The 16,724-nt window shown below is 42.9% G+C and overlaps 2 protein-coding genes across 5 annotated transcripts in view; both read right to left on the bottom strand.

Annotated features, from left to right (window-relative positions):
- Positions 1-3,526, bottom strand: part of LOC118089417 (DEP domain-containing mTOR-interacting protein) — a 29,832-nt gene extending 26,306 nt beyond the window's left edge. The window contains exon 1 of one of the 2 annotated variants that reach the window (XM_060277523.1): positions 2,900-3,526. In XM_060277523.1, the coding sequence (XP_060133506.1) occupies positions 2,900-3,042 (143 nt within the window). In that variant the 5' untranslated portion in view covers positions 3,043-3,526. The remainder of the gene's footprint in view (positions 1-2,899) is intronic. The other variant, XM_060277522.1, reaches the window with a different exon arrangement.
- Positions 3,527-12,192: 8,666 nt separating this feature from the next.
- ARFGAP1 (ADP ribosylation factor GTPase activating protein 1) overlaps positions 12,193-16,724 on the bottom strand; it is a 31,135-nt gene continuing 26,603 nt past the window's right edge. For all 3 annotated transcript variants that reach the window (XM_060277344.1, XM_060277346.1, XM_060277345.1), the window contains 3 exons: positions 16,604-16,663; positions 15,197-15,273; positions 12,193-13,490 (listed from right to left, as the gene is read on the bottom strand). In XM_060277344.1, coding sequence (XP_060133327.1) covers positions 13,130-13,490; positions 15,197-15,273; positions 16,604-16,663 — 498 coding nt within the window. In that variant the 3' untranslated portion in view covers positions 12,193-13,129. The remainder of the gene's footprint in view (positions 13,491-15,196; positions 15,274-16,603; positions 16,664-16,724) is intronic.

The following is a 16,724-nucleotide window of genomic DNA, read 5'->3' as shown; positions in this document are numbered from 1 at the left end:
CCAACCAGTTTCATTGCCATTTTTATTAGCTTTATTGTAGCTTTGCATCTTTGTGTTGTACAGTGCCTTGGCGTATTTTCATGAAACTGCAGGTTTATTTAAATACTGTAAATAAAACAAAAGCCCAAGTGAAAGCAATATGCACATGTCTTTTTTCTGCACATCCAGGACTTGGGAAACCCATGCCAACTGGAGGCTCTCTGGTTGCATAGACTAGAGATGCTGGCAAGTTTTTCCCAAGCAAGGCTCAGATAAGAACTGCAGGAGCAAAAACATTTTTTTAGAAAAAAATGCATAAAACCTATACACCGCTTGACTGTAAAAAAACAACCACAAAGCAGTTTGCAAAATTATTGTTATTATTTATTAAATCTATATACCACCCTTCATCCAAAGATCTCAGAGCAGATCACGGCATAAAAATGCAAAATAAAAATACATAATAAAAACAAGAGCAAAAACTAAACAATACCTCCCCCACACAACCCCCCCTCCCCCATTTAAAAGGGCATAGAATCAGTCAAAGAACTGGTTGAAGAGGAGCATTTTCACCTGCTCCCTAAAGATGTATAACAACAACAACAATTTATATGAAGTATTGAAAGCGGCCTTGCATTTGACTGCCCGGACAGCATCAACAGCACAAATCAGCATGAATATGTAATAAAATAGTAGGTCTGGAGGGGCCCAAAATTACAAATAGCCTTCTTTCATTTCCTTCCCTCGTTCCTCCTTAACTACTTAAAAAGAAAAAAAACATCAAGCTGAAAGCACAGTCTGCAGGATTTTATTTTGCGTGCAGCACTTAGGTTTCCAGTGGCTCTGTAAACAGTAAATATCATTATTCACCAGAAGAGAGTCTATTCCTATATTTGCTTCCCAATAAAAGCACATGGAATGCGACCTTTCCCAATTCTTTCCCTGCCAACAGCTGGCTTGGGCCAAACCTGGTAAAGATGAGTTTTACATGGGCTGCTTTCGACCCCAACCCAGCACACTCCCTCCCGCCACCTGCCGCAAAATTATAGACCAGGACAATCTTCGTCCGTTCTACGGCAGCAGGGGGTCATCACGGCCTGCGTTCACCTTGCCTGCACCTACAAACACCCTCCTCAGGCAGTGGAGCCGACGTCCTGAAATGCCCTCTATGGTTCAGAAAACCCACAAGCATTCTTCACCCTTGACAGCTTCTGGAATTCCGGCCATGATTTCTGTTTGAGGGACCTGGTTTGTGGAACGTTTTTCAGTTGGCAAGGGTTGCCGTCCATCGGGGCCTGCTCAAAAGAGGCCTTTGCAAAACAATTCTGGCATAAAAGTAGGACTGCCATACGTCTGGATTTTCCCGGACACCACTGGGATTTCAAAGGTGTAGTTGACATCCGGAGGGAATTTCCGAAAGGTGGAGCTTTGTCCTGGATCTTAGTGAAATGAATCGAAGAATTGCGGGGGGTTGGGCGGGAAGCTCAACAACTTTTGTGGTGTCCTGGTTTTTACTTTTTGAATTAAATAAATTACCGGGTTCCTGGGCCTTATGAGTGTAGTATTGTATTTTTGTATTTTATTTTGACAAAGTAATAATCATAAATAAATAAGAATAAAAATGTGCACCCCACCACAGAGAACATTCCATAGGAACTATCCAAGCTCCCAAAATTTCAACACCTCTTGCAATGGTTTGACCAGCGTTGCATTTATAAACCAGCAGATAGTGCCTGTAAAAGTGCTATTAGGAAGGGGAAAAACTTCTTTTCTACACTCTGCACTTAAACCTCTCCTCTTGCTCTCCTTTCCCCTAAACTAAATAACTCCCAATTTTGCCACCTTTCTTATCAATCCCCTTTTCTGAGTCTGTTCCCTTTCTTCAATACGCTTTCTATGGTGATGCTGTCAAAAAAAAAAAAAAAACCTACGTATTCCAAGGGCAGTTGCACCAAATGTTACTCTAATGGAAGTCTGATTTTCAGCTCCTTTCCTAATTATCCCTAGCATGCAATGCACATTTTTCACAGCTGCTGCACAGCGGGTCAACATCTTCATCATCATCAAGTTTGTTGCTGTTGCTGGTATCTGCCTTGTCTCGAGAGACAATGGAGTGTGCCTCCAGGGGTGAGGTCAAACTGCTGTGTTAGCAGTAGCAAAGTGACCTTCCATGGTGTGCAAGCCTGGGCAGGATGTCTGGAGGTCCTGGGGTGCCCAGACGACAAGACCCTCCCTCTCGGCCTCACTGCTGTGGTCCAAAGGAAAGCAGAGCAAGACGTTTGGCACCAGCTTGGCTGCAGGAGTCGCCGGAAGGAGGCATATACAAGACGCAATCCAACCATCTTAGAGACTCCGCTCAGGATTTGTTTAGAGTTTGCTCCTTATCCTAACCCTCTGTCAAAGATATCCCACAAGGCAGCGGAGGGTTAGGGCCAGAGTTTTCCTCCTCCTTAGATGGGCTACCTTACCAGGCTGATGGAGGAAAGGGCTTGAACCAATGGCTTTAAGTTACAAGATTCCGACTAAACATTAGGAAGCACTTTCTGACGGCAAGAGCTGTTTGATAGCAGCATGGTCTCCTTCAGAAGGTGGTGGACTCCACTGGAGGTTTTGAAGCAGAGGTTGGATGGCCATCTCTCAGGGGTTCTTTAGCCGTCATTCCTGCATTGCAGGTAGGTGGCCTAGATGACCCTCCGATTCTTACAATTCTATGATGGCGATGATAATAATAGATCAGGGACCATTTGGTCAGTGTAACCCTCCGTTTGCAAGTGTGACTTCCATTTGCACAAAGGAGAAAAGAAATAAAACAACAGAGGGACCTTAAGCCTGGGATCTGGCTCTCTTTGGCTGGCTTGCAACCGAGTATTGGAAAGTGACAGCCAGCTACTTCCAAAAGGAAAAAAAGAGAAGAACATACCTTAGTTGCTCCCCTGCGATCATGACCTCAGCTCTGTGATGCTTCTCCGTTGCTTTTTGCTTCAGGATGCTGCCGAGGTTTTCCATCCCGTCCGGTCCTTGAAAGCTGTTTGGGGAAGCCGGGTGGGAGGAGGACAGCTCCATCTCGCAGGCTCCTTGGCAGCTAGGGCTGGCTTCCCGCTGCCAGTGGCTGCTTCTCTGCCTTTCTGTTTACAGTGGAGCTTCCTGCCAGAGTCATCTTGTTAGCACTTCATTTGGAAGAGCCAGTTCAGGCTGCTTGAAGTTTCCTGGGAAAGCAGAGAGAGAGAGAGAGAGAGAGAGAGAGAGAGGCGGGACCATACTGAAGGAGGTTGAAGGAGGCCTGCCCTCTACTTTCCCCGCAGCTGCTGCTCCGCCTTAAGCTGGAAACAGGTAGGTACACAGGAAGTGAGGCACAGATTCCCCCCCTGGAGAAGAAGGGCAAGGTCTTAAGAGAAGCCCCGCACCAAAGGGTCCATCAGCCTGCTTGATGCTGCTGGGAAGTCCTACAAGCAGTGCATGGAACACAACAGACCTTCCCCGCTGCTGCTGCTGCTCCCCAACAATGAGGTAAACTGCCCCAGGACATGGAGGTTCCATATAGCCAACCAGTCACTGTGTCTATACCCTCATGCGAGAAAGCAGTGAGCCATATGGTCATGCCACACTTAGAGGAGGGATCCTAAAGCCATCAATTCTTTTCGGGACGGCTTTGGCTTAACCCCATAATTCTCTCTCTCCCACCACCTGCTCAAACCAAACCTAAGTACATTGCTCCTATGCACCCAATCCTTATTTCTCCCTTCGCTGCTGCTGCTGCTACCTCCAGCGAAATTTGGATCTTAGGTGCAAGGAACCATATTCTGGCTCGCGGGGCTCTCCAAAATGCCATATGTTTTCAATTGCACTGTACGGACACAAATTAGGTAAGCAGGAACACGAGGGGGGGGGGAGAGGGTTGATGGGGATGAAGCATGTGCGGTCCGTGATGTTATCTGAGCAAGGTTTTCAATCAGCAACCTAATATAACAGCCCTAATAAACCAGATGCCCAGCTTAATTGCATGAGTTAGCTGTGAGAAGTGGTGAGCATTCTCCTTGCCAGAGCAGCAGCAGAGAGGCATTAGCAGCCTCCATCAGCAGCGACAAAGGAAGCAGGTTGTTAATCCACATCTGTAAGGCTTTGGGAAATCTGAAAAGGATGCATTCTATATCTATCTATCTATCTATCTATCTATCTATCTATCTATCTATCTATCTATCATCTATCTATCCTCCTGGCTTTCCTTTCAAATGAAACAAATCAGCTAGACATTCTTGCTTGCCCTTAGATGGAGTGGAAGGAGGCCTTTAGATTCTGAGTGGAAAGCATGGGAGGAGGGCACATATGGGAGAAGATGTTTCTAGCTCAGACCAGGGTGGGGCGTGTATTTTGATACTGAACGTGGTGACCAGATCTTATAATACAACTTGCCAGAACTGCCAGACATCCCACCATGATGGGGTTCCTGGATTTAATAGCTTATTTGCAACAGTTTTACCCTAGAATCCTAGAGGTGTAGAGTTGGAAGGGATCACAAGGGTCATCTAGTGCAATTCAGGCATCACAAGCTAAAGGTGGCCATCCGTCTTTAAAACATCATTTAGAAACCTCCAATGAAGGAGAGAGCCCACTACCTTTCAAGGTAATCCATTCTAATAGCTCTTACCACCAGAAAGTTCTTCCTGATGCTTAGTCAGAATCTCCTTTCTCATAATTTGAATCCACTGGTTCGGGCACTACCCTCCGGGGCAGCAGAAAACAAGCTCGCTCCCTCTTCCATGCGACAGCCCTTCAGCTATTTGAAGATGGCTATCATATCACCTCTCAAGTCTTCTCTTCTCCAGGCTAAACACACCCAGCTCCCTCCACTGTTCCTTGTTATGCTTGGTTTCCAGCGGAAACACGTGGACCGATGAAAAATGAGGGCATAAATGTATATCTTTATAGGTTGCAGCGAAGCGATATTGAAGAGTACGGTCCATATAGTATCAAAATAAAATTCATCCAGTGATATAATTTGAATGCTTAGTGATAATCTGTCGATGCAAATTATAGCAAATCATACAGTGATCCGGATAATGGCACTGTTTCGACGTGGTATTCCTCAGTGTCTTCCTCAGTGTTCAACTCAGAAATGTATACAGTGGTACCTCGGTTTATGAACACAATTGGTTCCGGAAGTCTGTTCATAAACTGAAGTGTTCATAAACAGAAGTGAACTTTCCCATTGAAAGTAATGGAAAGTGGATTAATCTGTTTCAGACGGTCCGCGGAGTACTTAAACTGAAGCGTTCATAAACTGAAGCAAACTTTCCCATTGAAAGTAATGGAAAGTGGATTAATCCGTTCCAGACGGGTCCGTGGAGTACTCAACCTGAAGCGTACTTAACCCGAAGCATGGGTGTAATTGGTTCCGGAAGTCTGTTCATAAACTGAAGTGTTCATAAACTGAAGTGAACTTTCCCATTGAAAGTAATGGAAAGTGAATTAATCCGTTCCAGATGGGTCCGTGGCGTTCGTAAACCAAAAATTCGTAAACCGAGGTGTTCATAAACCGAGGTTCCACTGTACAGTCAACTTCTAAGGAGCAGTGGTCATAAAACTATGACTTTCTCATTTTGGTTGCTTTCCCCTGCACAAGCTCTCTCCTTGACACACACACACACACACACACCTTTCTTGAGCTCCGCATGGCCTACCCTCTCTGACACCATTAAATCCCACGCCAAATCTCCTAACACACACCTTTTTCAGAAGGTGGAAAGAGCATCTCTCCATGTTTGTGACCTACCCCTATACATGGAGCGGATTCTCAACATAAGAGGCTTCAAAGAAAGGAGCACCTGCAATTAGGAGGGTAAAATGAGTCAGGAGTGCATATATTCCTTCTATTACACCAGAATTCAACAGGCTGCGAATCTTCCAGAGGAGTACATGTGCTTGCTGTTTGCTGCAATAGACTAACAATAACACAGCATAAATTTCCAGGCACTAGAGTTCGCTTAATCAGAAAGCGTTATGCAGCTGTTCACCTTTAAGGTGCTGCATGACTTTTACGCTTTCACTGCTTAAAAAAAAACCAACCTCTTTTAAACTTACCTGTTTCCAAACTTAATAGAAGCACACCCTCTGGTGGGTAGAAAGAAAAATGAGTTTCAGACAAACCATGACAGTTCCCGCAAAGCCATCTCATGCCCTCTTTCTTCTCCACAAGTCGATGTAGCTCCAGATTCTGCCAGAAATAATTGTTATTTCCATGCAAACTGCCACTTCACTGGAGAGCCAGATAGTAGCAGGGCAAGGCAAAAAACAACAACCCCAGGTTCAGAAGTAGCAAGATATGATTCATGTGGTTTCCAACAAGCGGCAAATTCCAGCTGAAGCCTCCCAGACTGGCTGCAGGAGCTTGAGCCTATTCTAAGAGCCTTTACTCTTGAGGAGCATCATTATTTGCAACAAGCCCTTTACTTGGGAGTCACACAGGGATGTTAAGATTCTCAGGCAGAAACTCCAGCCAGCTGTCTGGTGAAAATGCTTTTGAGGTCCAAGGTGACTTCACCTCCCCACAATGTGAAGCTGAATTCCTTTATTCACGCACCACTCATTCCTTTTTTTGCTGCAAAACATGCACACGGCAACCAGAACACGCTCAGGAAAACATGCCACATATCCTGTGACCCAATATGGCTAAAACAGCACAAATCTTTAAGTCATGGGACTTTAACTGAACATACACTGAATCTATGTGAAGAGTGCCTTCCTCTCACACAATCACTGGAATCCGGCAGCGAAAAGTGTGAGGGCAGCTCTTCTAAGGATGCTCACAAAATAATGGTCTAACTCAGGGGTCCCCAAACTAAGGCCCAGGGGCCAGATGCGTCCCAATCGGCTTCTAAATCCGGCCCACGGATAGTCCCGGAATCAGCATGTTTTTACATGAGTAGAATGTGTCTTTATTTAAAATGCATCTCTGGGTTATTTGTGGGGCATAGGAATTCGTTCATTCCCCCCCCCAATATAGTCTGGCCCACCACAAGGTCTGAGGGACAGTGGACCGGCCCCCTGCTAAAAAAGTTTGCTGACCCCTGGTCTAACTATACCTTTCAACATGGGGAAGGGCAATCTGCTTTTATGGGACAACCCTTCTTCCAATTCTCAATGATGCAATATTACCTGAAGTTTTAACAGATAAGATAAGATATCTTTATTGTCATTGTCCCCTTGCGGGAACAACGAAATTACTCGGTTGCTACATCCACTCAGATAAAGCATTCCGCATAATCCAAAATTACAAAAACCTAATTAAGAACAGTCAATATAATACAAAATAACAAGTAAAATAAGATGACTTCAAAGTCCAGGCTTTCCATTTAAGGCCAAAATTGCTCTAGAGAAGAAACTGTTCCTGAGACGGCTCATTCTTGCCTGCATTGTTCTATATCTCTGTCCCGATGGCAGGAGCTGAAAGAAATGGTGACCAGGGTGCGTTGGATCTCTTGATATATCTAGTGCTTTTCTATGGCACCTGGTGGTGAGCATCATTGCAAGAGAAACACGGGAAATTTTGGTAGAAGAGTGAGTCCCAGTGAAAAGACGGGGTTGTGGGGTGGATCCAGACAATAGGGCTACATTACATAAGCAGCCTTTTAGGACATATTCATGCCGATCTCCCAGTCAAGTCTCCATCACCCGTTCAATTACTTGCGATTCTACTCCCCTGCCAATTTTTGTATCATCTTTTTTATTTCATCCACATTTCAATTGCTTCCTGCTTATTCAACATTTGCACAGTAATTTCTTTCATAAAATGGAAAAATTGGGAGCTCTCCAAATCATTTAGCAATCTCTAGATGGAAGCTCCCAGAGATTTAGCAAAGCTCAATCAAACCCATTGCATCCTGTGCTGCTCTCATGGAGCATGTGAACCATCTTTGTGAATTTTCAAGGCATTTGAAAGCCACCAGCATATCAGCCTATTTTCAGTGGATGCGCCTTTCAGACTTCTTGTAGTCTGTATTCTTTGAAGCCTTTCAACATGGCAACATCTATATTAGGGACAACCAACACCTGGGCATGTAGAGGAAGCTGTACTTTGTAAAAGTACTTGAGGTTAATGCAGAACATTAGTTAAATGGCTGCATTCCACCCACCCATCAAAAAATAGCGAGGTAGCCATTAACTAACTACTGGGAGTCTGGTGCAGTGTCTCAGTGTGGTATAGTGTGCTGGACGAGCTAGGAGACTAGGGTTCAACGCCCTAACTCAGTCATGAAGTTTGCTTGGGTGACCTTGGACCAATCATTGTCTCTTTGCCTAAACTTGAGCTCCTTGGAGGAAAGGTAGAATATATATGCAATGTAATAGAAATAAGTAACACTCAAGTCCCAGCAACACAGTGTTTGAGCAATTTCGTTTTAAAATAAGAGACAGGATGGCGACAGAGCTTCCATAGGGCTGATGGTTCAATCAACCCAGTCAGATGGGCAGCATATAAATAATAAAATTATCATCATCATCATCATGACAACAGGTATCATTTTTGTCTTTATTTCTAAAGCAAAGCCAGTCTTCAGGCAACGTGAACTGCTTTGTTCCATTTCTCTTGCTTTATTGTTTTATTTTGCTTTTAAGATGACACTGTAGGTTCAAGTTCAGTACCACTTTACAGAACAAGGAATAGTGCTCACAGGTCCTGTGAACTTCACAAATACACAGCAGGAAAACTGAACGGCTCCTCATGTCCCACAACCTCCCGCCTCTCTTAAACAGAGACCCAAAGACCAGTCATTCCAACCTAGAATGCAAAGGAAGGTTAAGAATCCCAGACACGTCTCTCAAAGCCATCCCTTCTGTACTCAAAAGCTTTGGGCAGAATCCTCCAAAGGTACTTTATTTCTGTCCCATTTAAGTCAAGTGTACAGAGAGGCTTCACCTCACAGTTTTAAGTTATTGCACAAATTACTACACCAATACATAAGAAATTTCTACCTATGGAATGTTAGACGAGGGTGGGAGGTGCTAGATTCTTGGAGAATATGAAGAGATCCCAGCAAGACTGTACAGAAAGAGGTCTTAAATCGTGAACCCCAGCACTACAGACACCTGGTTGTGTGATTAAAAACGCCCTTTACAAATGGCTCTTTATTGTCCCCAAGATGAACCTGGCAATTTTGTTGGGGCGTTGCCCTACTGACATGCAGAAGGGCTTTTTGTACCCCACATGGCTTGCTCAATTGTTCCATCTTACAGACAGCTGATTTCGGAAAAAGTTAGAACAGAGTGCCAAACCCTCATATTATTAGTTAAATCCCTATAGCCAGACAATGGAGTCTAGTACCCACGTTCGCACAAGTTTTGTGTATTTCCCACTCCAAATCATGTCTTCCAAAGCACTTGCGCAGTGCAGGAATGCAGCATCTGAATTGGCACTATAAGAAGTCAGCACAGAGGTGGCTGGACTTCAATTCAGAAAGAAAAGGCAGGTTAGAGAAGCTCATGTGCCATTTAGGACAGGTGAGTAGTCTAGAGACTTGGTTCCATTCATGTAGCCAGCCCAGCCCACACCACTTAAATGATGCTGAACCATGGGTTTATCTCCTATTGCCAAGCACTGTATTAAACAGAAATCATAAAGCTGGGGTTATTTCTAGTTCTCCCGTTTCAGCTTCTTAGGAATAGGCATGCAGGACAGGTATCCCCCTAGAGTGCTTCCTCACACATTTTTTAAAATAAAAAAAACAGCAACCCATTTGCAACTGCATCATTCTTGCTTGAGAGACACCATGTGGTTTTTAGGGTTTGGGGTAGATCAGCATCGAAGGGTGTTGTTTCTTCTTCTCCCTGAAAAAAGCCTTTAAATTCTCATCAACACCCCCTCCCCAAAAGCTAAATAAGCAGCACATGCTGAAAGGAAGCATAGCATGGAAGTAACCCTCTGATTCCCACCCACATTTGCATTGAATGGCTTTTTAAAAACTGATTTCTTATAATGCAATTAAGCTTTTTGTAAAATAAGCAATGGCTGTGCTGTTTCTGCACACATCTTTCAACCTGCAGTATAGAGAGGTTTGAAAGGTAGTTCAGTCAGAAAAGTGAGCTGAGGGTGGGGGAATCAACCTTTTCAAAAAGAAGGGTGTAACACAACAGGCGAGAAGGCCTATATTCAATGCTGCAGTCAGTCTGCCAATTTAATTTTTTGCTCACTGGAGTATCATACCCTTTCATTAACCTGTATGATTGCCTAGGCCAGATTTGTGGTCAAACTCATTAGCTTAAAAGCATATTTCCAAGCCCACTGGCTCATGCATACATGCTAGGCATCAATGACATTTAAAAACAAAAGTTTTGATTTAAAATAGATTTCCTGCCACAGGTAATCAGTCAAGTGCTACAACAGATTACAGCCATGCTGAGTTTGTGACTAAAGGTGAATTAAAAGCGGCTACGTCCTTTCCCTAGCAACTGCATGCTACCCTTCTCTGTAAGAATTGATCATGATTTCGGAAGAATAAATAGGGCACCTTGAGCTCGGACATCAAAACCTTTCCTGTGCATTGCTTTACTAAGATGTCAGTACCACCTATGGTGCATTTCAGAATGTGACTGATGAAGTGTTGATCTCGAAGGGTAGATACATCTGAAATGACAAAGTATTATAAGAGCCGAGAAAAATTTGCTAGGTTTGGATAAAACGGTGAGAACAAGAGAAATGTATTATTATTATTAACAAATATAACATTCATTTGTTCATACAGACTAGGAACGTATGAATATATTGGGAAGTGGCAGAAAATAAGAGCAATTCAAGATGATGCAGAGGGGTTAATATTAATTCAGGTCGACTATGTCAGCAGTGAGCTCAAACTACATTTTCCCATCCCTGTTACTGTGATGCTTAGATCAAAAGGTTTACTACCAAATCATGGGCACAGCAGATCAATGCAGAGCACATGCATTGGCTTTGAGACTTGGGCAGTAAACATGTACTAAAGAGAGCAGATAAAAAGGGTCAGGTATAAATTTACGCCAGCTACTACATGTTGAACATGCAATTAAGTTCCCATGATGTTATCTTTAGAACAGGGAGGGGAGTAAAAAAATACCACTCAAGGGGTTAAGGTGTTTACAAAAAATGTCAGAACCAACACTAAGGAAAGGCGTTAACTCTCACTGACTTTTTCCTTTTTTTAAAGGAGCCGTTATACATGGTCAGAGATCTCAGAATAGGACACAGGAGTCTGCCTGGCACAGGAAAGAACCACGGTCATCACAGACTCACTGAAAGGGCACTAAACTGTTGAGAGCAGAGGATGGCGGAGCAGAAATAATGAAAATACTCAAAGAACTTTTCAGTTGGCAGCTTGAAAGGCTAGTGATTAAGTACAGCAGAACAAGCCAACAAGGTCATTATTTCTTTACAAAGTAGATACTGACATACCGAACAATACACAAAAATCCTAGGAAACTATTAATACTTAGTGGGTAAATTCACTGTGTGTGTGTGTGGACAGTTATATACAGCAGACCTTAGCTGACTTCTGGAGGTTTAAGTCTGTGCAAAAGCTTATCGGAAGACCAGGCTCAGCTCCACGGAACCCCCATCCACCTGCCAATGCAAAGGTGTTCTTGGGCAGAGATTCAAACATTTGAAGTGTAGGCTTTCAAGCAAAATTTCCTACACTCACTGGTATGAGAGGAGCCCCCCACCCCACTCTCCTGCGATTCTGGTATCCACATTGGAATTCAACCAATTACACCATGATCCCAAGTTTTCCAGTAGCTTCTCACAACATTAGCAGTCATGCTATGCTGTAACACATTACAAAGGGAGACAGATAACAAAAGGAGATCTATTGACCACAAGCATCAATAACATACGTAAGAGCTGTAGAAAGAAATACCTGAATTCTTCTCAAACGTCATGCAAAGAAGCCAACATGACAAAACTTACAACCTGACCCCTCTTGTTACAGGTAGGTAGCTGTGTTGGTCTGACATAGTTGAAACAAAATAAAAAACTTCATTCTAGCAGCACCTTAGAGACCAACTAAGTTTGTCATTGGTATGAGCTTTTGTGTGCATGCACACTTCTTCAGATACAGAAGTGTGCATGCACACGAAAGCTCATACCGATGACAAACTTAGTTGGTCTCTAAGGTGCTGCTGGAAGGAAGTTTTTTATTTTGTTTTGACCCCTCTTGATTAGCTTCCTTCTGGCTGGTTTGTTTGTTTGGGGGGAGGGAGAGGGATCTATTTTGGAATCTTATATACTGATTTTATCTATAAATGCAGTCAAAGTACCAAATTCATGTTCGGTCGCTCAAGAAATTTGCTTCTGTCATTCATGAGTTCTGTTCAACTATCTTGTCTAATCCTTCCAAACACTTTGTCATTTCTGGATGAATGGAACCTTCGAGGGAACAAAAACAATGTGACATTTTTCATTTAATTTTTAAAAAGAAATGGAAACTACCAAGGGCAGGAAAAGGAAGTGTCTTGCTCTCGACTCTCCAAGAGTTCATACGGAAGAAGCTCAAACCTTGTTTCTTCTGCGGCATACGAGATTTAGGTGAATAAGGTAAATAGTTATTGTTTTTCATTTCACACCCTGATAAACCTAAAAACTGCTTCAAGAGCATCTTAATTACCATTTCATATTGTTTCAAACCCACCCCGTCAACTTCAGTCTCAGTCCACTAATCTGTAATCTTGTTCAGTAATCTGCAATCAGTTGAAGATACTCATCTTATCCAGAAGTTCTCCAGAACTTCACCCGAAATTCCAATGAGAAGCTGGGCAATCTCGCAAGACTACACATGCAGCACTGTGCTATGAAAGTATACTTGCATGGACTTACTTCCTCCAGGCTCTCGCTTTAGGAAGTCGGCATGCTCCGCATACAACAGCAGCATGGTGAGAATATATCTAAGAATGAACAAGTTCATTTCCATGGGAGAAACACGTCTTCATACGGTAATTACAAGGATCTACAAACCAATGTCTTTTTTTTATAGTAGTAGTAGTTGTAAACAGGAGTGGAAAGAGAATGGAACAGTAAGCATGAGGTTTAAACAGGCCCAGAAATGACAAGGACGTTAATCCAGTTACATGGGAAACCTTTCCATCAGAAGTATGACTTTCCCCTCTGCCATGATGGGCAGGGATGCAAGTCCTACCAGTTCTGGTTATCCCAGCCTTCTTCAGCCGCTGAAGATGATTCTTTTGTCGTCTTCTTAGGGGTCGTTTTGGTTTTGCCCTCCCCGGCTGCATTCTCCCAGTTGGTCTCCCAGTTTTCCCAGCTGTCACTGTTACTGTTCTTGTTATTAGAGACTGTCCCCGACCCCCAGACATCCCAGCTATCAGAGCTCTTCTTCTCGGTAGAATTGTCCACGTACGTCCAGCTGTCGCTGCTCGGGGACTTGTGGGTTTTGGGCGGATCCGAATTGCCAAAGGTCTCCCAAAAGCTTTGATCCACTGCATTGTTCTGGTAGCCTTCGCCACTGTTGTTCTGGTAGCTGTCACCCTCTGGCGGCCTTTCAAGGAAGAAAACACAGGAGATCAGAAGACTAGTTCATTTCAGCACAGGATGGATCAGAAAGGGCTTCTATCGTGTTCAGTCTCACATCTTGATCTGCTGTTACGCTACACCAGGGGTGGCTAACTCCCAAGAGACTGCGATCTACTCATAGAGTTAAAAACTGGCAGAGATCTACCCTCTTTTGGGGGGTTCACGTTAAAGTTGTTGAGCTTTTTTTAGTAAGGAAAGCCCTGTTTTTTAGGGGTTTAGGTCAAAGTTGTTGAGCTTTTTTTTTAGGGCTGCAGGGATACAATGTTGAGATTTTCTTAGGCTGAGCTTCTTTCTTTGGTGGGATGATGATGATCTACCTGTTGGAAGTGCCTTTGCTACACTATTCCATCTCCACCTTAGAAGCGAAAGCACAAAAAAGTAGCTGTGTGTGCTTTTGTGTAGGCTCCACCATATCCCCAGCTAAAGCCAACTCTGGAGTCATTGCAATGTAAATATTGCAGGGAGGCAACACTATGCCATCCATGATGGGATGGGATGAAAATACCCTATAGACAGCAGTGGTGAAGTTTAGGAGAGGGATATCATGAGTTGTCTGGTTTATTTAAAAATAAAATGTGCATGCTATTTCATGTAATAAAAATCTCTTGAGTGGTTTACATAAAGCTACAACAATTACATTCAATAACATCTCCTAAATACTAGATTAAAAACAGAACAAATGTATACAGTGGAACCTCGGTTTATGAATTTTCGGTTTATGAATGCCGCGGACCCATCTGGAACGGATTAATTCATTTTCCATTACTTTCAATGGGAAAGTTCTCTTCAGTTTATGAACGCTTCAGTTTACGAACAGACTTCCGGAACCAATTACACCCATGCTTCAGTTTATGAACGCTTCAGTTTAAGTACTCCGCGGACCCGTCTGGAACGGATTAATCCACTTTCCATTACTCTCAATGGGAAAGTTCGCTTCAGTTTATGAACGCTTCAGTTTAAGTACTCCGCGGACTGTCTGGAACGGATTAATCCACTTTCCATTACTTTCAATGGGAAAGTTCGCTTCAGTTTATGAACGCTTCAGTTTATGAACAGACTTCCGGAACCAATTGTGTTCATAAACCGAGGTACCACTGTATTTCACAAATAAAACAGAGCAGCATACAAAACAGGTTTTCTCAACCTCTCAATTTTTAATTCTCTTAAGTTTTTAAGAATGGTGTGAGACCAAAAGCAAGCATATTTGAACATAATGGTTTTGGGAGAAAAGGTGCCAGCTGTTTGAAGTTGTGTTCATGTTTAAAATGCTGTAAACATTTGGAAAAGGTCAGAAGAAAATGAATAAGGGACCTGTATATTCCGGCGTATAAGACGACTGGGCATATAAGACGACCCCCAACTTTTCCAGTTAAAATATAGAGTTTGGGATATACTCGCCGTATAAGAAATATGACCCGGTGTATAAGACGACCCCCGACTTTTAAGAAGATTTCCCTGGGTTAAAAAGTAGTCTTATACGCAGGAATATACAGTAGGTCTAATAAAAGAGTTTTACACCCACTGGATTCTAGAAAGATTATTGTTTTTTTAAAAATGGAATGCAACCATGTCCGTGTTCTTTGGTCACGGCAGTTGCCAATCAAAACAGATATGTGAGACATGGAAGCCTGGAGAGTACACATCTAACACAAATACACAAAATAGGGGTACCTTTCAGAAGACTCATCTGATTTTCCAGAAAAGAAAGTGGTAACATCTCGCCATCCCTTACTACCTGCTCCCTGGACCTGTGAAATAGAGATGGGGGCAAATGGAAGACACAAAGGAAGATTACAAATACATCATTTTGGGGAGTTGGCGTGGCGGAAGAGCAGCAGAACCAGCTTAATCACCTGCCTCTGAAAGTGGACCTAACTAGAAGACACTCCGCTTTGAGCCACTGAGTCAAAGGGACCAGATTCTTAGCAAAGTAGGCCGAGCCTTAAAATGTTAAGATTAGCTGATAGGCTCAGATGAAGAACCTGAAAGCTGCCACTTAATGATTTTTCTGCCCGCTGCAACTATTTTAATGCAGTGCAGTAGATGTTGCGTGGATTCTAATTTGATTTCGATTTCTTTTCTTTATTATATACAGTACTGCATTTCATTGTATTACAATTTGAATTCCAATTTGTAACACCATAAAAGAAGCAAACAAATGTAATTAGAAGCCAATATAAATGCCTTATCCAATGGATGTGCCGTCTCTCATCTTCAACCACAAATCCTGGGGACCACCTGAGTGAAGCTTGCAGGCCATGGGGCAGAGTTTGGGAACCTTTCATATAAGGGACGAACACAGCATGTTCTTGAAAGGTGAGCTCACCACTGATAGCAGAGTTACAAAAAGTACTAACACTATACATCTTTCCCAGGAAATTTACACACTGCTTTTCTTTAAAAAGCATCAGAGCAATTTTAAAATCAAAGCATTCAAGAGAAAAATAGTTAAAACTAGGAAGCATCAGCACTTACCAGTTTTATTAAACATTGGCAGCAAGAACAGAAGAAAGGGAGAAGGCACATATATTAGCAAAATTGAGAAGTCTTTGTATTCAATTTAAGCTGTTTCCATATTCCTTTGCAAACTTTATGGCTGCTCATTGGCCCACCCATTGCTACGTTTCATAATGAAGAAGAGAATTTGTTTTAGAAATGCATCTTGTGAGCTCACGGGAAAGTGTTTTTTTTGTCACATCAATGCTACACGTACCATTTATGAAATACCCTTTACTAGATATTGAGGGAGTCAGTTTTCACACATGAGCCTGGTTCACGCTTTGCTGTAACATTCAATGATTTGTTCAGTCACAGCATAAATGCCGGCTCCCTGCATGTGAGGTCATAGTCAAACTGATTTCCATGCAAAACAGATGCAATCCAATCACCTTCAGTGACACGTGTGACTTGGGCCTAAATAAAAACAACAACAACAACAACAACAGAATAGACAGCTGTTTGTCAATGCTGCGTTGCTGCAGGAGAAATTGCTTCTAGCGCTGGAGCACAACATGCCTAAGGAATATGGAGACTGGCTTAAATCCTGGCCTCCTATCCACTAGGAAGGCCACATCATACCTTGGAAGCCAAATGCGAGACTCCCTGGGAAACATCATCCATAATTTTTCCATCTTTTACCTACATGAATCAAGATGTCCAAAGTTAGGCGCAGAACAAAATGATGCCACAACTACCTGAG

The sequence above is a fragment of the Zootoca vivipara genome, chromosome 7, assembly GCF_963506605.1.
Source record: "Zootoca vivipara chromosome 7, rZooViv1.1, whole genome shotgun sequence".
In the NCBI taxonomy this organism is placed as follows: domain Eukaryota; kingdom Metazoa; phylum Chordata; class Lepidosauria; order Squamata; family Lacertidae; genus Zootoca; species Zootoca vivipara.
This window is presented reverse-complemented; position numbering and strand designations above follow the sequence as displayed.